Genomic DNA, 21,474 nt, shown 5'->3' with positions numbered 1-21,474 from the left:
TGAATCCTGCTCACTATCCAGTAAATCTTCATTCATTCTGCATTATTTTGGAAGTACTTCCTCTTTGTCGATGCCACTTCCTGAAGAGAGAATCAAGAGAGGGCCATTCTCTTTAGTGTTTGCCCTGTTCTCCCAATGTTCCACCTCCTCACCGCCTGCATTTTGATATAAAAAAAAGCATAGACTGACTCTTGAAACTGGCCATTAACAAAAGCAAACGATAGTAAATCAACGTGTACTATGGAGTAACTTTAAAACTGAACAAAAGGAACGAAGAGGTGAGGTTTATTTTGTGCAGGGACTTGTCGAGGGTTTGGGTTAGCTAACGTTAGCTAGCTAGCAATTTCACCGGCTGTTCCCAGACTGGGAATCATTGTGATACGTTTAAGTAACAATTAGGTTATAAACTAGTGTCAAGTACTGCTGCTAATGAGTTGAAATTATATCTTCGTGATGACACCAGTGCTACAGCCATTTAAGTGTTAAGGATATGTTTTACAGAGGTGGTCCTATTATGTGCATCCCAACTAGCTAACGTGTTCAATAGGGAATCTCGTATAGCTAGCTAACGGTACCCGTCGGCCTGATTTCATTTAGAGCTGGTTAATGACCTACTGGCAATAATTGCAGCTATGTAGACCTTTTCACAAAGATGGTCAAATCAATAGGAAATATACAAGCCCGGTGAGAGACATTCTCGTGTATGCGAGCGTTTGAAGCTGGGAGCAGCTAGCTAGCTTGCCACCGGTTTATCTTTAAACTATCACATTTCTTAGTGTAATTCTTATTTACAAGTTAGCTAGTTAATTTCTATACAAAACATTTGGTAGCATGATGTACATGTTATAATCAGTGCATGGGAATTTTAATCAAAACACATTGAAGGCTCCAAGGGCCCCACAACACCCAGGCTGTGGTCTACTCCTCCCAACCGTGCACCCTGAACAAAATAATTTGAAAGTTTCTGGATCAGTAGCATTCTTGATTGACAAGCAGGGTATCGCTAAATGTTGGTGGGGAAACTATGCCAAGAAAACGCTGGTGGGGTTAACGTCGGCTTTGCTTTGTTAACACGTCACATTACGTTGTTTGGTTGTCCACGTTCTTGTTGGCTCTGGGTGATAAATAAAGTTGCCTCTTGCAATGTTTTTGCTTTTAATTAGTTTAGTTTATCATAGGACCCCCATTAGCTGTGGGCACACTAAAGCACAGCTAGTGTTCGTAGGGCCCACGTTTAAAAACACATTTAGCATTACAGTCCACATTTAAAAACATACATTAAACATTGCAGTCCTCATAACTCAACCCATTTAAAACATACATTAAACACTACAGTCAACATAAATGACAAACATAAATATATTAGACAATGAGTAAACCTAAATTTATGTATGTATATATGAATTTAAGCTTACACTGAGGACTCAACTAGTACAGTATCCAGCCAAAACTACAAATCCCCAAATGCATTGCAGTCTCCAAATATGATGTTCAAAGTTGTTTTTTATTTGCTTCTTTAAACATTGAACTGTGTTAATTTAGTCAATAACAGTGGTAAATAATTCCAGGTTTTCATCCCTCCTGTGCAATTAACAAAATTAGTGTTTACCCTGGGGAGTAAAAACTGACTTTCTATTGACTCAATTGTGGAATGTGTATATGATATGGTCCTGTGTTGGAACCTTGCACAAATCTCTACCTATGATGTGCATTTTTACCGGCCAAATATACAGTATTCTAAGATCTTTATGAATGTTGTTAATGCTTAAGTAAATACAAATTTGTTGATAGATCTGTTGTTGGAAAGTCATTAATGTGGAAAAGTCACAATGAAACTAAAAACTAATTTATAATGAGTTATCTCACTATTGCCACAGATGGATTATTATAAAGAAATGTAGTTGTGCAATTTTTGAACAAAGGGAAGGGCAGAAATATTCTGTCATTCTGACCAAAGGCAGCAGTGCAGAAACCAGAGCTCAACAGAAACATGTTTAATGCTATTATACACATTCTGGTTTCGTCATATAGTAAAAGAACTTCTTTATATTGAGCCTGTGTTTTCTTCTGGAATTTATTGTGCTTTTTACCATAGCCAAACAATCTAGAGAATTGTGTCAGTGTATTATTGTGTTTTAAATTGTACCTGTAAGGAAACATATTCTTAGCAAAATGTCAAACGTGTTGAATACATTTGGGCATATTTTCAGTTTAACAATCATAATTACTTAATGCAAGGTGTAAAGATGAGTTTGAGGGTGCAAAGCTCAGTGGTTAGCAGTGTTGCCTCACAGCAAAAAGGGACTGGTTTCAAACCTGACCCAGCCTGCCGGAGGCCCATCTCTACATGGATTCCCTCCCACAATCCATATACATGTTGGATCAGTGACTAGGAAACTACATTTTTCTATGGATGTGAATGTGGTTGTTTTTGTTTGTCAGGCAACCTGCCCAGGGAGTACTCTTTGTCTTGCCCATTGGGTGCTGCGGGCTCCAGTATCTGTGACCGGGACATTTTTAGATGAATTAAAAAGTATTTAATTTGCTTTTATATGTAAAAATGGGCACATTATAGTTACTTATCTCATATCTTCACTCTCCAGGCAGAGCTTACAGTCAGACCTGCTCAATCAACAGTTCCTCCCACTTTGGCGTTCACCATTGCTGCACTACAAAGTTGTTATCTTGACCCTTAGCCTACGATTGACCAAACTAGACCAACGAGGATGTCCCAGCTTCAGTTTCAGTGTCCGGCTAGCCCCATGCCTGCTGCCTCTGCCCAACTGCAGCTGGGACAACCACAGCCTGGCTACAGCATCCCCTGCGCCTCAGGCACCCTACCCTCGGAGAGCGCCAGCCAGCCAATCAGGAGCTCCGCTCTCCCCGCGGGCTCCGCCACTCCCTACAGTACCACCTCAGGTTAGTTTTTGGCATTTGCTTTTTTTTATTTTTTTTTATTAAATAACTGTATTTTTCATTGTTGCTATTTGTTTATGTTTTTGTGCACAATAAAGTACCTTTTTTATTTAACCACTATCATTTGCGGTTGCAAATATCAACTGCAAAAGTATATATTTGGTATTTGTTAGATAAACACTTTGTATATGAAACCCCTCCCCCATATTGTACTGTTTGGAAGGCTCTCTGCGTTCCACAGTCAGTGCATTTGGACTTTTAAGGATTTTTCTTTTCTTTTTTTTCAAAGTTTTATCACTGCTTGTATATCTTCCTCAGACTTGTTGTGTATTTGTTGTCAGACTTTGGCACTAGGAATTGCCCTTTTGTTTTTGTGTTCATGATCATGTCCATTTGCTTAGTTGTGATTATTTCCGATCTGCTTTTTGTTTTGCCACAGTGTCTAACATGGCAAACCCTAAAGAGAAGACCCCCATGTGTTTGGTGAATGAGATGGCCCGTTTTAACAAGATCCAACCTGAGTATAAGCTGCTGTGTGAGCAAGGACCAGCTCACTCCAAGGTACGTTGAGAGCAATTTTTACAGACAAACTGTGCTTTTGTCTTCTTTCATCACAAGTTCATGCTATTGACGGGAAATCTATTGTATTCCCTGTCTCCTGTATCTCAGATTTTCTCAGTTAGGCTCACACTGGGAGATCAGCACTGGGAGGCAGAGGGGACCAGCATCAAGAAAGCCCAGCATTCCGCTGCTGCATCGGCCCTTGCTGAGACAACACTTCCCAAGCCCACCGTGAGGACACCCCGCAACACAGGCAAGAACCCAGGTGGGCTCTTCCCACTGACCCTGTCGCACGTTTGGTAACACTTTGCAGAAAAGAGTTTTTGATATATACTTATATCTTTGATTTTTTTGGTTTTCTTTGTGTTGGCCTTAACAGCAGATGGCATGACACATACCATGGAGTTAAATGCACTATGTATGAAGCTTGGTAAAAAGCCTATGTATAAACCGATCGACCCATACCCTGGGATGAGACCACCAAACTTCAATTACAACGTCCGAGCTCCAGGACCTTACCAGCGCTCTATGCAACAGTGAGTTTCCTTTACATGGAAATGAGTAAAAAGGACGTTCTTTCATTTTGTCCTAATTTTAAACAATTTCATGGAGTTTTTGAGATTGAAAAAAATGTTGAATTCCATTTTTTATTTTATTATTTTTTTTTGTCCAGGTACTATTACCCATTTCCTCCAGTGGGACCAATGTTATACCACATGGAGCTTTCCATTGGAGGCCAGCAGTTTATTGGGAAGGGACGCACAAGGCAGTTGGCCAAACATGAGGCCGCTGCCAAGGCCCTGAAAGTCCTGCACAAGGAGCCAATATTGCAGCAATTGCCAGTGGTGGGGAAAAAAATGCACACTCAGGATGAAAAAGTGCTAGAATGCCTTTGGGTAATTTGGTTAGACTTGTAGCTTTTCTTTTTTTAACATGCTTTCTGCTCTTGACAGATGAATGGAGAACCTGAGGAGGAGAACCTCAACAAATCAGAAATCAGTCAAGTGTTTGAAATTGCACTGAAATGCAACTTACCTGTCAACTTTGAGGTGATTTATACATTTCTTTTTTTATAGATATTAATGGAAATACATCAGTACAGTGATGGGTAGACAAAATGTACGACTCAGCACAGATTCACATCTTGTTTAACTATAGAACTTGAATGCTCCTCTACGTCACAATTTATCACTGTTGTTTTCCAGGTTTTAAAAGAAGAAGGCCCTCCCCATATGAAGAGTTTTGTCGTGCGTGTTGCAGTTGGGGAGTTCAGTGGCGAAGGCGAAGGAAAGAGTAAAAAGATTGCAAAGAAGCTGGCAGCCGCAGCGGTGCTGGGGGAGTTGAAGAGGCTACCGCATATTCCCAGTGTGGAAAAGACGCTGCCACGCATCAAAAAGAAAACCAAATCCATCATCAAGGTAATGTGACCAGTGATCTTCAATAAGATTAATCAGTACAGACCTAAAGACTCTTCATAAAGTGATAATTAACCTGTCACGCCAACAGCTGCAGACCAGCCCAGAATACGGCCAGGGGATGAATCCCATCAGCCGCCTGGCTCAGATCCAGCAGGCCAAGAAGGAGAAGGAACCGGAGTACAGCATGGTGACAGAACGAGGTTTACCTCGGCGCAGAGAGTTCGTCATGCAGGTGATTCAACAGCAATGGAGGCATGCCTTATGCAACATCTGTTTCTGCTTTCCTTTGCCTTTTTTTCCTTAGTTTTTCACCCATTCAGTTTTTTTTAAAACTTTTTTATTGTTTGCTGCATGTGTTCTGGTACAGGTGACAGTGTGCGGCCAGACTGCAGAGGGAATGGGACCTAGCAAGAAGGTGGCCAAGAGGAACGCAGCAGAGAGAATGCTGGAGCTCTTGGGATATAAAGTGCCTCAACCGCAGCCCCCTAAACCGGCACTCAAAACTGATGAAAAGGTACTGCTACACCTTTTTAAGTCTTGTAAACATGGCAGACTAGAAATATTTTATATCTGTGACTAACCTTTATTCCTTAATGTATGTATATTTTTATTTATTTATTATATATTTATATATAGACCCCAGTGAAAAAACCTGGTGATGGGCGCAAAGTGACCTTCTTTGAACCTGGCTCTGTAGAGGAGGTAGCATTGAGTAAGTGTCACTATGTCTACTGGACTCAACTATTTGGCAGTAGTCATATTTTGTAATTTACTGTGTTGTTTTGGTTGTGCTAATGCGCCCTTCCCAAATGTGCTTTTACTTTGAAGGTTCCAAGGAGGAGGACTTCCGCCTGCCTTATTTGAGCCACCAGCAGCTACCTGCAGGTATTCTGCCCATGGTCCCAGAGGTGGCTCAAGCAGTCGGGGTCTGCCAAGCATCCCAGGCCAAGGACTACAGTCGAACTGTACCCAACCCAGGCAAGGCCACAATCACTGCCTTGATTGCCAACGAGCTGCTTTATGCAGGAACATCACTGACTGCTGAGACCATCCTAAAGAACAAAAATAATCTGAACCAATTGCCCCACGGACCCCTCACAAGGCCTTCAGAACAGCTGAGCTTTCTTGCGTTGGTGCAGAATCTGCAGGTAACTGACACTGCTTTAACTGATTAAATAAGGCGAGTATGCATTTGTTGCAAACTAAAAAAAGGTCCAGATGCATTGAGATATTTTATTTGCTTGCAGGTGGAATACAAAGATTTCCCCAAAAACAATAAGAATGAATTTGTGTCACTAATAAACTGCTCCTCCCATCCACCGCTCATCAGTCATGGGATTGGGAAAGATGTAGAATCCTGTCATGATATGGTGAGTGTTTTCTCTTTTTAACTACAAAATGGATTAAAGGTTCAGTAGGTAATTTTAACATATTTGCTGAAACTGTCACTGAATCAGACAAACAGCATGACATTACGCAGATTATCTGTGAAAAAAATCATGTTCCTCTGCCCCCTCCCAAAAAAACAACCAATCAGAGCTGAGGACCCTCTAATGTAGTGGCCTGGCCACCAAGCCAAAACCAAGCTTTGACCCTGGCCCACCAGCCAGAACAAACTTTCTGCTTTTACAGCTAAACAGTAGACTAAAATAGGTTTCTGAAAACATTTGAGGCGAGAAATAGGCAATGCAGTAGAAGAATCTTAATTTTATATTTCTTCAGCCCCTCTTAGTATTGCAGTTTAGCTAGAGTTCATGAGTTGTCATTGACACTGCGTTAGAGACTCTTCGGCTTAGATTGGTTGTTTTCCTTCTGCAGCAGGCAGGTGAATGTGATTTCTTTATTATTATTTTTTCTTTCTTTTTTTTTCTACATATAGTGAAAGTTCGAGCAAATATGACATGTTAATTTTTATGAATGTTGCCAACTGTATCTTTGGTATCTTAAAATGCTATACAACCTTCTAGCCGAAATGTGGAAGTATTTGCATGCTTCAGGAACAACCAGGCTATTGTTGAAGGATAAACAATAGGAACAAAATGCTGAAAATAAACTGTGGCACAAATATATATATATATATATATATATATATATATATATATATAAACCTTTTACAGTATCAGTCATTGCATGACCATGAAACAAAGTTGAAGCATGTTTAGTGTGTAGACAATGAATTGTCAAAATTGCAGCATATGTATTGTCTCTCACAATAACATTATCCAGTGTAAACCAAGCAAGGAGTATTTTTATACAGCATCACATGCTGTAATTCCTGCAATGCATTTTCTGCTCCTAAATATTTCAGTAAAGGCCTATTTTGTCCACAGACCCTTTCTCTGCTTTTGAACAGAACAAAGCACAGCCAATATGACTTTTTTTTAATTTCCTTAGAATGGTAGGAAAAGCCTTCAAAGGTCCAAAAATGGGAGCTGTACGTTGGCTGCTTTCTGGACACCCAATCCTTTTTGTTGAATACTTACTACCAAGACAGTGCAGCTTGGCTGTACAGGGTTGTACTTAATGGAGTATCAGTTGGCTCTTAAAAATGGTCACTGCAATAACCTGCACCGTTCTTCACCTCTACAGGCTGCATTGAATATACTAAAGTTGCTCTCAGAGTTGGACCAGCAGTTAAATGAAAGGACAGGGAATGGATCCGTCTCTCGGTAAGTTGTGACAAAGACTGTCTCTCCACATACGTATAGCTGCGTTTACAATTCATTCATTCCGCTAATAATTGTAGTGAGTAATCAGAACATAAATGCCTCATTTAAACACTTCAATCAGTGGGAAATGGCTTGTTCTGAAGATGTTTGTCACTTGTTCTCTCCGCTAATTTTCCAAGTAGTGCCCGTTTCCTAGGGAACATTTTCTGAACACAAAAGGAACGCTGGGCTTTTGCTTACATTTTAAAGTTTGGGACTGACTAACTGTTAACAGTGACACTATGTGTGACTTGTTTTCCACAGGTGTGGCAAGCAGGAAATGGACGGTGACTTGCACCTCAAACAGGCTAACTCAAGCACATTGACACAGACCCTGGATGGCACTGTTTAGATCAGGTTTGGTTGTCTGTGAAAGCACTAGAGAAAACTCTGACACTGTGTTCATAGTTTGAGAAGGCTACAGGTTGCTTTGGGCACTGTAGGCTCTAAACCATCACTGTTTGTATTCATTGTTCCAAAATGTTTACAGTTAAACAAGATTGATAGGAAAACATAGCTTCTTCCCCTTGATGTTGTTTAATTGCTGACACTATTTATTTTGTAGCTTGGTAGAAGTAGCTGCATCCTAGGCAATGAGTTGGGAATTTACCTGATGGTGGTGGGGGAGGGAGAGCGATTAACTGTGAATTCTGTTTTGTTTTGCCTATAACTTGTTTCCTCTCTGTGAGCTCTTCTTATTCTTGTTTTTAAGTCTTTTATGTTTTATCCCCTGCTGAGGCGGTTCATTAAACAGGTTTGGAGGCCATCTTTTCATCTAGGGTGCAGCTGACGAACCTCTGTTGATTTTCCTAGAGTGCTTTATATCAACAACCACAAGTGAAGTGTTATTGACATTACCATGTAGGGCTGGGAAAAACTTGTGACTAAATGTAGCGTGTGATGTAATGTGACGTTGTCTCTGCTGTGTGTTGCAGGGGCATTTCCCTGTTGCGTCAGTTTCCCCTGATACTCCCTTTTCCTCCCTTGTGTCAACCTCCCATCTCTCTCTCTCCACTCCCTATGGTAATTAAAGTTACGTGCTTACATGCACCAAACAAAGCCCAAAGGTTATTTTGTCCTTTTCTTTACCTGCTAATGGCAGAATATATAACTTTAAAGTTTAGGTGATGTAGGGATGTGCAATAATGGAATATAATTTATTTACTTTGAGAGGTATCGTATCTTGATGATGATATAATCCTATTGTGTGAACACGTAATAGCTTTTTTTTCCAAATCAAGGATACACATAAGTAAAACCTAACAAGATAAGCTTATTGTTATCCTTCAGAACTACTTGTGTATCTGTTTACAGTACTACCAACAATTTCTTTAAAAAAAAAAGAATTCAGTCAATAACAATAATAGAAAAAGTCAGTTATAGCTACTTTAAAAAGTAGCACTGGATCACATGCATGCGTCTCCCTATGAGTCCCTTGTGCTTAGGTAGGCTGTTTGAATCCAGCCCTAGAATTTCATATTCTAACAATGATACCAGAATGTAAATTAATTTGATGGCTTTTGCTGAATGAGTGCTGACTACATATAGTATGACAAATGCAGTTTGATTTTATGAAATATAATTTGAAATATCAAATATTGCTCAGCCATCCGTCTCAGGGTCCAACGCAAGCCTTCTGTGTTGTTCACACTTAATCAATTCTGATGGTGAGTCTGCTTATGAAATCTAATTCAGATTCTACTATTTGAGAAAAAGATTTGAAAACAAAAAGCATACATTTTTATCAGAATGTATCTGCTATAAACATGTATGTCCTAATGATGGAGTATTCAGTGATTTGTTTTAATATAAAATTACAATCAAGCAAAATGTTTATCTTTTTTTTATGCAAAAGTTTGCTGTATTCCATATTTATTTTAGTGGCCAAACATGAGCTCATTCTGGGATATTTTAACTCAAGACGTTCTAAACTACATTATTTCTTAATGCTGTAGGAAATACTTCATCATTAGATAATTAGTCTCATCCTCAGTCTATTCATCACTGCTGTCTTTTGAGCCTTGTAAAAACTATGAGTGCATTGATTGATACATGCATAATTCTCAAGATAGAGGGAGAAAGTGCAGTAGCTCCAAAATTAGCCATGGCAAAGTCATCTTTTAGTGAGAAAAGTGAAAAAGAAAAATATAAAAAAAGCATGTTTCTGAAAGAAGTCATGGTAATTATAGTTTTTCAATCCTGTTTTAACTCAAAACTGGTTGGTAATATCCTTCTACTAACTGCTGACATCATTACACTGTTGCCTTTATCAGCCTCTTATTGCTTCATGTCTTGTGAAGATTACAGGAACACAAGCACAAGAGTGTGTTTAGAGTAGTGGTTTGTAATTTTATTTTAGGTTAACATATTACAGCACAACATTCTGGTAAATTATTAATTTACAGACTTTTGGCCAGTCTAGCATTTAGTCACTGAAAACAGTTTGAAGGGACTTTAAACTTTATCTGAACATTATTTAAATGTTTTGGGGGGTTCTAAAGACCACTTGGCTGAGTCGTCATCTATTAAACACTTTTATCTGATCAGTCTAAAGATCTACAGCCCCCTCTGACTGGCCTTTGCATTACATCCAATCATTTGTGTGTTATTGAATCCTGGCTGTATAGCTTGATATTTTGGCCCACTGCTGTCCAAACAAGCAGAAGGATTTATTTTTATTTTTTTGCAAAAGAACATTTTATATAACTGTTAAGACTCCCAAAAGTTGTCTTAACTCTACTTAGGTACGGTTATGCAACCGTAACGGAGGTAGTAGACATTTGTTTTCCTGGTCTCAATGAAGGGCATGCACTTGGCAGACCCCATGAAACCATACGTAACCACATTGGATTCCCATGGCAACAATCTTAAATAGGAACAAATAGTATATCAGCTGCCAAGAAATGGTAGTGCACAAAAACAATATAGTCTCTGGTTAATATGAAAGTTTAGCTTTCTACTAATGCTCTGCAGAGAAAAGGCTGGTATGTGAGGCAGGGGATGCACACCAATGGTTGGTCTATCAGGATGGCATTCATGGCCTGCTCAACACAGTACTGGGGCTCCAGAGGGGGTAGGAGCAATTCCACTCCTCCCTATAAGTGACACCATAGGACAAACAGGCTGTCACTTATGAGTTGCTACAGCGTTTTGACAGCAAACTCATACATAAGCAGCCAGAATGCCAAACAAATATATCTATATTTCATTGTACAGTAGTAGAAAGGGATTTAGTTTAGCATATTAACAGACAACAATCAACAACAATCAGAACAATTACTGCAAGAAACCCTTTATAAGAAAACACATTATGAAACAAGCCAGGAAGTCTTCAATACTGGAGTTAAAATGCAGGTTTTTTTTAAGCAAAGAACAGAATGATGAATCTTTGGTGTGTATCTTTGTTGGTTGGGTCAAAATCACTCCATCCAGATTCTAGTAACTCAAGTGGATGGGACTGAATTAAGCAGTACTACATATGTGATCATTCTGATAGTTCTGATAATTCTCATTTTGATAGTTTGAAAACAAAATATTGATTACATATGTTATGAGAACAGGAGAGAGGGCAAAAGTGGTGTTTATATGGGCTGTATCCAGTTAGTGCTGACTGGAGCAGTAAATGGCCGTTATCTCTGCAACACAGTTTTGTTGGGGGCCAAAAGATAGGGCCACACCAAGGGAAAGGGGTCCACAACTGTCATTGGTGGTAATGGTAATGTTTTTTGCTTTGTCTATGTATGTTTCCCTCAATTCTTAAACTTGAGCCTGTGGTGTTTTCTGCAGTATTATCCTTCAACTCCCCCCAACAGCTTTCTGCTCCTGGATCTTCTCCCTTGACACACAAAGCAGAAGGCTACTGGGAATCGTAGTTGGAGTGGAGGCCTGCACTGTCCTGTTGTTCTTTTGCATGAATAACCTCAACCATGGAAGTTTCATTAATCCACTCTTTTCACATGTTGAGGTACACATGGGCCTGGGAAGCTGGCTGCCTCACCGAGAGAGAGAGAGAGAGAGAGAGAGAGAGAGAGAGAGAGGCCAGAGAGAGGACTTTTTGTGGTTTTGCAAGTGAAGGTGGATTTTTGTATGGCTTTAGCAGAAGAATGTAAAATGCCTTGCAAATATATCCCAGTTACGGGGCTATATCTTACTTTTTATTTTTGTTTCTGCCACTCAACACCAGTAATTAGGTGTTGAGTGGCTCAATATCTTTCATGATGCATTGGTAAGATCAGGAAATCAATGCATTTTGTGAGGTAGCAAAGTGACTTTTTAATCCTTTGAAAATAGATGTGTGTTGTGATTGCCCATTGGTCTAATATATCAAATCTAATGTTTGGCAAATTGATCTTGCACATGCACATTAACTTTGTGTGTGTGGGCCAACTGTTTGTCTCAGTCTAACACTTTACATACAGTGGTGAACTGTTCCTTTAAGAGATACAGAGTTGACACATGAATAACTTCCAACTCACCGACCAGAGCTTCAACTCCTGATGGTTGCATTGCACAGATGATCCCTAAACGTGTTGAGGTGCATGTTGTGATGGCAGTCAGGAGGAGCAGCTCTGTCACTCTGGTTTGTCTCGGTGTGTATTTGTTCCTCATCGGTCCGTGTCAGTCTGGCTGTCGGGAAAAAGGTCTGTGTTGCACCGGCCGGGACCCGTCATGCATCAGCAAAGGATGGAGGTCTGACCGGTCCTATGGCACCTGCTACTGCGACCAAGCCTGTGTGTCCATACTTGACTGCTGCCACGATTATGAGACAGCCTGCCCAGGTAGGTTGCGCTGACAAAAAAAATCTGTTTCAAGTGTTAAACTCCAGAGAAATCCGAAAGCCTACAGTTCAGTGTGATGATATGAAGTTTTTTTAAGACTGACTTATTTGCTCAAGAGTTTTAATAAAATGCATAGGCTATATCAGGAAAAAAAATCTAAATAATCAAAAATAGCACTAATACAATTCCTTTAACAAAATCTTATCATTATGATTTTGTATTTAAATCCACATTTGTATGCTATGGAACACTGGGTGGCTTTTCAAAATGTTTATAGTGAGACCATCCTATTAACAGGAGGCCTACAGTGTCACTGAAATGTTCTTACGTGTTAATAATGATTGGCATCTTGATCTGTAGACATTTGACAACTATAAAAGGAATTTCTATGATTCTGGTTTAGTTTTTTCCCCCCAGCTGCATGTACTCATGTTTCCTCTCCCTCAGCGCTGTCCTGTGGGGTGAGCGAGTGGACAGAGTGGTCAGGCTGTGCCGGGACCTGCAGGGCCACAGTCCGCAGGCGGAGCCGGGGGATCCTGCAGGAGCCGCTCAATGCAGGTAAACCCTGTCCCCATCTAGAGGAGCACGCCGGCTGTGCAGAGTACTGGTCTCAGCAAGGGAACTGCCACAACCCACTTGGTGAGAAAAATTTACCTGGATCTTTTCACACATCCATGTTATCATCCCATTACTCTGACATTTGGTGGAATTACTTTATGCGGTTATCTTATCCTCCTAAAGACCTAGAATTTGTGACTAGGAAAGTTATCATATGAAAAATATGGCTGGCTAAAAGGGCCACTTAGTAAACACGGTTATTCTAGTGTGAGAAGGCCAGGTCTCATCTTAAGTTAATGACTGAAATTGTTAACTGACCCGTAATAGACAGTAAAAATCAAATAATACTGACAACTACATTACAATATCCTTTCATACACCCACATCTGATTAACTGATCAAAAGAAAGATAATTACACGGGATTGTTTAAAATTACTGCCTTGTTGTCATTTTAGATGTCAACAGTATTAAATTTAGACTTGATGAGTGTACAAGTTGTGATAATAATGTGCGGTCTTTAATTAATATGTATATTAGCACATGAGAGAAGCTGTTTTCCCATGCTCATTTTTAAATTTAAGGTATTGCAATATATGGTCACATTTAATGTTCTTACCATGCTCCCTCTGCAGTCCCAGCACTGATTATTGCAGGTGGCTATGGCAACGCCAGGAAGAAAAGAGACATCGCTGACAGCAGCGACATTATAGGGTAACACGTTCAGAGAGGCGTTTTATATACTGTATGTTCCTATGTATTTTCAATATGTTTTTAGTCTGAGTTTGGTTGTGTGTGTGTGTGTGTGTGTGTGTGTGTGTGTGTGTGTGTGTGTGTGTGTGTGTGTATATGTGTGTGTGTGTGAGAAATAGGTATTGTGTCCAGTTTCGATTGACCTCTCTGACAAAAGGGTGCCAGCAGAGTTCCGGCCCACACACCCAGTGGATGCAACACCTGAGGGAGGGGCATCGTGTGTGTGTCGAGTGCCAGCCGCCCGCTCTCGCTGTTGGACAGACACACTGTGCTGGAGATGGAGAGGAAAACGCCGAGGGCAGGTAAGAATGGAAAGAACGTAGAGTCTGCTTTGTAAGATTGTTGGAATGTTTCTTACATCACAACTTGCCCTTTGTCATCCTGATAAAAAAAGAAAGAAAAAGAAGTTATGTTCTATAACAGCTATTTGAATCTTTGAATTCAGAAAGCCTCACAAATGTAAGCTTGTGTTGTTCTGAACATGTTAATGACCAGAAGAGAAAGATAAGGTGTTTGTTTTTCAAGCCCAGCTAAGACTTTATTCAACCATGAAATTAGCTTGAAGTTAATTTACTCATATGTAAAGAAACTCAGTGTTGCTCATAACTTCACTAATAAAGGTGACCTTTCCCCCTCATTATATGGCAGAGTAAAGTATTCTGTAATTAGCAGCCAGAAAAAGTATAACACATGAGTAAATCAGAAAGTGAATGTGGTTGTTATTACTCGTAATTAAAAACACATCACTTGTCCTTCTGGTCTCAAAACATCTTGCCAACGGACTACAGTTGAAAAATAGCCAGTTGGCAAAACACTGGCGCATTTACAGAAATATTGATCAATGTGCATTGTCCTTATAAATTATTAGAATAAATTAAATGAAAGGATAATAATAGGTAATCATTTTTACAAAGAAACATGAGTTATAGAATATCACAAATATGTGTATAAAGATGTATTTGTTTGTTATGTGCACTATGCACAGGAAATGTGTGATCATATTGTATTCTGGGCATAATCTAATACTAAATCACACGCTGTTGTCAAATCGCTCCCTTGGACCGGAAAACTCTCTTTTTGTTGTTCATGGAACAGCAACTAACCATTATGAATACACATATTTGCCTTCTTGCCAAGAGTAAGATGAGAAGAACGATACCACTCACACGTCTGTACTGTAAATATGTAGCCGGAGCCTTTAATAATATACTAAATTATAATACAGAATAAGGAAAATTTTAACTAGCCCACTTACCATGAAATGAATGCCTAAAAAAATCATAAGACAATTATTGGTATTTTCTGCAAATGCTTTGTTAAGAAAAAAAGGATTACACCATATTCAATCATTCTAAAAACCTCCATGGAATTGACAATGTTGTTTTTGAAAGCAGTCCATTTGCATCACTTAAAGAGAACCTGTGGCGTTTTCTTGGAAAACAAACAAAAGTTATGTTTAGTGTTCCTCACCAAAACGCATTGTGTGTATATTTGAGGTCTAACAAAAGTGATGAATACATTTCTTTCCTCATAAAACACCTGCAAAGCTGATTTCACATTTGAAAGAGTAATTGTTTAACATCCATGTTGACTACCACTAAGTCTTTTCTTTTCTGCCGTTGTTGGCGCATTGCTGCATATCTTGGAGCATTTCTGCCACCAGTAGATTGGTATGACACCCTTGGCAGGAATGTGTTCACCCATGTGCACGTCCTCATGTGTGTGCACGAGACAAACAAAATGGGGACCCACTCATAAAAACCTGCTCCACAGCGCTACTAGAGGGATAAAAAAAAAAAAAACAAGATAAAAACCTTAATTTCCAAAACACATTCATCCTTCCTTTAACCCTAACCTCATCCATAGGTCAAACATTGTCACACTGCAATGACAGAAGATCCATGGTATCTGCAAAAATCTAGCATGCATAAGTCTGTTCTACCTGTCTGCTTCTGTGTCTGTATTTTGAGAGGTGTAGTGGTGGATAAAGTACTGATAAGTGGAATTGAGATGAAACAATCTGGGTTGATTTTTGTTTAGTTTTTCATCCCAGACCACTGATCTACACCCTATATCTCAGCTCTGCTTGGTAACAGTGAGGACTACCACTAGATGGCAACATTGTTTATCCCTTGGCTTAAAGATAAATCATGTGACCACTAACTCATTACTCCTTCCCTCCTTCCTGCAGAAGGCAGTCTCTCCAGTGGCAGGCTGTGGGAAACCCTAGATGCAGGGGTGTGTGGAGGCGTGTGGGGAGGCTGGAGGCCTGCTCCTGCCCAACAGCCCACAACTTCCTATTCATCTAACCTCCTCCTTCCTTCTGTTAGCCTCCCGCCTGTACATATTTACTCAGAGTTGTGTATGAAAAACAATCTGCCAGAGTAATTAGAAACCAGACAGAATAATAAAAACTGGTCTCTAACCTGATCTATTAAAGAGTACTGGTCAATGCTTGGTTGTGCCTTCATCTCCAAATTAGTGCAACATGTATACATTTTATTAATATGGCTAAATGTATGACAATGACAATGTCCTATTTCTTAATCAGAATACCATACATTTCTTGTCCTTATTGCTCAACAAGAACTTTAATAATACATATTCTCATTTTGGTTTGCATCAAAGACTGCAAATTAACAGTGAAATAAAAGCCAGAAATGCCTAATCAAAATGTAAAGTGATCTGATTTATTTCATTTTATTCATCCAAGGGAAATGTTGCTTTTCTTAAGAAATAGAAATATCTTGGGACATTGAGACACAGTTTTAACATGACAAGTACTGGCTTTGTGTGAATCACAACCAGTCACAACGCCAAAGTTACAACATGCACTGAACAATTGAACATTTATACAGAAACAACAGCATAGAAAGTCAACAGGTAAAAATGTGTTGCTTTTTTTTTTTTACAAAACAGACAGCCTCTGGACCTACAAACAACATTGTATAAGAGCTGGCTAAGGTCGTTCAAATGTCTTTTTTTAATTCCCTGGAAACAGTGTACTTTACAAAGACTGATGGCTTAGGCAAGGTTGGGGTCAATTCCACTGAGAGTTTTGAACGTAGAAAAAAAAAACAGTTCATGTTTTTATTTGTACTTGGTTTTAAATTGTCCCATGCTCTTATACTGGCTCCTTTTAGAGTGTCATGTGTGATTTGTGTTGTGCTCCATCAAGGCATCCTGAATCGACCCCAACCCTGTAATACAGTGTTAGATTCAGAGTATGTGGAATTTGGCTACTTGCTAAAGCAGTGGTTCTCACTGGGTTTTGAAAACTACCACATGTCCTTGAAAAGGGTCCTATGGGGTTTTCACAAAAAATGAAAAAATACTTAAACCTCTTTACATTTTAAATTTAGCGGGTAGCGCAACAACCAAGTTCTATTGTAGGTTTCAACTAAATGTATTTACTCTACAATTGGGAGTCTTGTTATGGGAATTTTGAGAATCTGTGCTCTTTATAGTTTGTTTCAATAAATGAGAAATAAAACAAGTCCCTTGATTGTTTTTTCTTCATAAAGCACAATGGTTTAGTCCTTAGAATTTCTCTATAGGGATCTCAGTGAAATTAAAAGCTCTTTTAAACCGAAAGATTGTATTAATATGAATGGCTTCCTTGGGAACAGAGGATAGTAACGTACCCGAATAAAATAAAATAAAGTATGACTTGTAAAAAATAAATGGGCTTTTGTATTATGGTGGTTCCATGTCACAGTATCACAGTCTATGTATCATATCACAACATCATGTTTGATGTTTCTTTTGCACTACCTTTGTCTAAAAGCTTAACAGTTTCAATACTATGTCAGGGTTTCAATACTTGTGTGTATGCACATGAGTGCAAATTTGTGTAATATTTGCCCATAATCTCAGTTCTCTTTAATAGTGCTTGCTGTCTATTCGTGGAATATTGATTGTCATCGTTTTTGAGTTATTTCAGTAAAACATGGTCCCTTACTACAGTGATATTGAAAACCTAAATGACAGGACAGAAGCTCATGTGATGCTAAATGAGCGGTTGTGTGAATGAATGCTCTTTATCAAACTTAGTTTCCATGTAAAAAAAATATATGCAATGCATTCACAATGACATGTCTGACTGCAATGTGTTTCTTCACAACTTAAAGTAGACATCATGCTTATTTTCAGGTTCATACTTGTATTTTGGGTTTGTCCTCTGTCTGAAATGTTCCATTTTAGCCTGTCTCTTTAAGCCCCCCTCCAGAAAAGCTCAGTGTGCTCTTATTGGCTTGCGAGAAATATATGGTGCACCTTGGCAAAGGTATTTCTCATGCTGCGGTATGTTGTAATGAGCCTGCACGTCACATAGGAAGGGGAGCCAAATCGGTTTGTTGAATCCCATGTTTTCTGATATAGGCAGCCTGCAAAAAACTAACGGGGTTGTCTTAGTTTACAGTTTGTGGGATGGTAGGCATTCCAGATACCCAAATGTGAAGAGTGCGTGTGTAGTCTGACCAGGTGGAGCTTTATCCCCACTCACAGCTCGCAGCTGCACCAAATCAACTCAAGACAAAGATAGTTAATACCAGTGAGGTATCACTCCCACAGAGTGACCTCACTGTATCACACAGGGGCCGTCACAATGGGCACAAGCACTGAAAAACTCCCCTTTAAGAAAACAAATTTACATGGACATTTAAGTGCAGCAGGGTATAATTTGTTGGCATACATTGGCCTTGACTTTTCTTAAGATAATATAAATATGCAATGAAAAGTTAATCAAGAAACAAGAACATCTAACTGGGTGATGAATTAAATGTTTCTCTTGTTGTTACTGATGTTGTCCAACAAAAATAAAATAAAATCTAAAATCTTTTTTGTATCATTGAACCTGTGCCACTTCCATCTTGTAATGTGACATGAAGAAGTTTGTTGTGGAAATAATTAAACAATGTATGAATGTAACCAAAGGAGCAACCATTCACAGCACGTTTTTGAGGAGACTTTCAAAAATAATTAATTAATCTGAATATCATTAGAGATCATCTGGAAATGTTAATATCTGCAGTCAATTGTTATGCCCTAGGACATTTTCTCATTTAAAAAATGATGTACTTTTATTTGGGAACACGTCCTTGTAGACAATACCTAAGTTTATGTTTTAAAATCCTTTTAAGTGTGATCGTTTGTTTTTTGTGAACTTAGCTTCTAATATTAGTAGATACTTTAGTTCATGTGCAACAAAGGACAACGATCAGCTTTGTTATATTAATTCCTCTTTCTCTCTCTCTGTCTCTCTCTCTCTCTCTCTCTCTCTCTCTCTCTCTCTGTCTCTCTCTCTCTTGCTCGAGCCAGGTTCTGTCTGAGGTTTATGTCTGTTAAAAGGAAGAATGTGGTCTAGACTTGCTTAATTTGTACAGAACTGTTATGATTTGACGTTATAAATATAATTGAATTGATTAGACATTTTATGTGAATAAAAAAACTAATTTGTGAAACACCAGCTCAAACCATCCATCCTAGCCTTATTATATGTGTGCTAAATAAGATCCATTAAATGCACCTTCCATCCCTCTCTTCTCAGATGTAAATAAAGCTGCATGGCTGTTAGAGTCAGAACTGCAGATGGAATAGAGAAAAAACAGAAGCAGGCTTCCCCCGTTATGCATACATTCACACACACACACACACACACACACACACACACACACACGGTTCATTCTGCCTCTCACAGTCATTGCTATTCCTTTCACACCTTAGCTCCTCTCTCTGATAACATTAGACCTTCCAGCTCTTGACAATTTTTAAAAGGCATTACACAATTGTTGTACCTTAACATTTGAAAATGCATTTCAAGGGGCAAGGAAGGAACAGAGGATTTTATGCTTACTGCTCATGTTGGCATGGTATGGATAAAAAGTCAGTGTTATTTTATGATATAATTTACATTTTTAAAGCAACACTAGGGAACTTTTCCCGCTTCGGTACCTCGTGTTAGCGGAATTGTCCATTACATTACATTGTTTTTACATTGTCCAGTTTATTCAAACTACAGATCTGCTACCCGATCTGGCCAACAATTGTAGGGAGGCCGATGTGGAAAAAAGTTCTCTGGTGTTGCTTTAAGGTTGGGATAATGGTTAAAACTCAAGCAATTAGTCCCTCTATATTCTGTGTATAATTAATGTAATGTGTTTCATCACTAGTGGTCAGTGACACTAGTGTGTTATGTAAAATTGTTTCTCTCTGTTGTGTGGGACTATAAACAGATAATAGAGAATGCAGTGTGGTAAATTGTAGTATTTATGGAATGCTACAGAGATTTAAGACATGAACATCATATCAACGTACAAGGTCCTTACATCATAATGTTGCATTTACACAGTACTCGTAAATATGCACAGTGAGGAGTGGCTCTGCTAATGTGTGACTACTGTGCATACCTGTCACTTTATGGGTACATGCTTGTGTGTGTGTGTGTGTGTGCGTATGTGCATGTGTGTGTGTGTGTGTGTGTGTGTGCTTGCTTGCATGCGTGTGGGAGTGTGTGTGTGTGAGTGTGAGTTCTTGTATATGTGTTAAGCATACGTTACATGCAATCAGACCTCCCCGCCCCAATTAAAAAAACATTGCTGAGCTGCTGCCTTTGTGCACAGCAGCTGTCACTATGGAAACTAAGTATATCTATGTATCCTGAAAGTTTTCTTTCATACTTGTGTGTATCTTTTGTGTGTGTGTGTGCTCATGCAGGGTTTCATCTGGTCAAGAATTTTCAACTGCTCTATGGTAAAGTTAACCTGGCGGTGGATATTTAGTGCCATTCAAGTTTAAGTGAACAAAGTAGAGAGGGAATACTCCCTGGCTTTCAGTATCAAATACACATAAATTGTGATCTCTTTAAATGATTTCATGTTGGTCAAATGAAGGCCAATGCATGCTGAATATCTGTTACTGAAATCTAAACTTTATGTCAGTAGTCATGTGATGTAAAGATAAAAACTATATTAGAGGATTTACATATATTTCATTTTTATAAGTGTCTCATGTTTTTGTATGTTGATTGGATGGGTGAATACAAGCTTCATAAATGTGCACTTTATGCAGCAATCAAGCTGTTTATTACTGGCTCTTATGTTAGCTCATATCAAATATTCTTGGTCAATACCTCTACCATCCCTTAAAAATGACACTGAGGTGCTAAGACAATATTCACTTGTCAAGATATGAGAGTATCATCCATGACATGAATCTCATCATGACATGATAACATAGGGGCTGGCAAAACACTGTTCAAGAAACATTATAATGGATGATGGGCTGGAGCCTCTGATGACTGCAGCCTCTATGCCAAGACATTAAACCTTATACAGGATTACTCTTCACGTATGATTATGACACAGCAGACTAGCAAATCACATATTTCTTATCTATATAAAAATAAATCAGGTAAGACAATCTCAAGAGTGTGTATACATGAATTACCATTAGATCACCCATCAACATTCATTCTCACTCACACACATGCACAGTTCAGACGTGCACACCCCTACAAATGTAAATGACTAAGGCCAGTTTTGGGAATGGAGGGCACAAGTAAGTAGCTTATTGGCTTCTAGATCCTCTCCTGTATCTCAAAGACTACAAAATGAAATGGAACTCAGTAATTGGATAGTTGGCAGCTGGGATAATTTTTCCTGGAGAGTTAAGAGATATCCCCCTGCCGCTAAAATCATCATTCAGTTTAGTTACACCAATATGCACATTCAAATCAATTTGAATCTGCTTACACAGGGATCTCTTAACAGACCCGTTGGCTACCT

At 39.0% G+C, this 21,474-nt stretch overlaps 2 protein-coding genes across 6 annotated transcripts; both read left to right on the top strand.

Moving 5' to 3' along the window:
• The first annotated feature begins 62 nt into the window (after positions 1-62).
• stau1 (staufen double-stranded RNA binding protein 1) lies at positions 63-8,662 on the top strand. Of its 4 annotated transcripts, none has more exons than XM_032514651.1 (15): positions 63-278; positions 2,604-2,919; positions 3,356-3,477; positions 3,586-3,730; positions 3,860-4,013; positions 4,151-4,322; positions 4,431-4,526; positions 4,683-4,895; positions 4,984-5,127; positions 5,263-5,409; positions 5,532-5,607; positions 5,724-6,043; positions 6,143-6,265; positions 7,485-7,564; positions 7,868-8,662. In XM_032514651.1, exons 2-15 carry the CDS (start codon positions 2,727-2,729, stop codon positions 7,953-7,955), a joined length of 2,073 nt encoding a protein of 690 aa, XP_032370542.1. In that variant the 5' UTR covers positions 63-278; positions 2,604-2,726; the 3' UTR covers positions 7,956-8,662. The 4 variants fall into 4 exon arrangements, with proteins under 4 accessions (XP_032370542.1, XP_032370541.1, XP_032370539.1 ...); XM_032514650.1 differs by having other exon boundaries at positions 3,857-4,013; XM_032514648.1 differs by having other exon boundaries at positions 3,586-3,742; positions 3,857-4,013.
• Positions 8,663-12,081: 3,419 nt separating this feature from the next.
• Positions 12,082-17,193, top strand: si:dkey-7k24.5 (somatomedin-B and thrombospondin type-1 domain-containing protein). 2 transcript variants are annotated; one of them, XM_032514645.1, is made up of 5 exons: positions 12,082-12,381; positions 12,829-13,020; positions 13,573-13,651; positions 13,810-13,992; positions 15,882-17,193. In XM_032514645.1, the coding sequence occupies exons 1-5, from the start codon at positions 12,117-12,119 to the stop codon at positions 15,997-15,999; spliced, it is 837 nt and encodes a 278-aa protein (XP_032370536.1). In that variant the 5' UTR covers positions 12,082-12,116; the 3' UTR covers positions 16,000-17,193. The 2 variants fall into 2 exon arrangements, with proteins under 2 accessions (XP_032370536.1, XP_032370535.1); XM_032514644.1 differs by having other exon boundaries at positions 13,804-13,992.
• Positions 17,194-21,474: the final 4,281 nt, after the last annotated feature.

This window comes from Etheostoma spectabile, chromosome 4, assembly GCF_008692095.1.
Source record: "Etheostoma spectabile isolate EspeVRDwgs_2016 chromosome 4, UIUC_Espe_1.0, whole genome shotgun sequence".
NCBI classification, from domain to species: Eukaryota; Metazoa; Chordata; class Actinopteri; order Perciformes; family Percidae; genus Etheostoma; species Etheostoma spectabile.
This window is presented reverse-complemented; position numbering and strand designations above follow the sequence as displayed.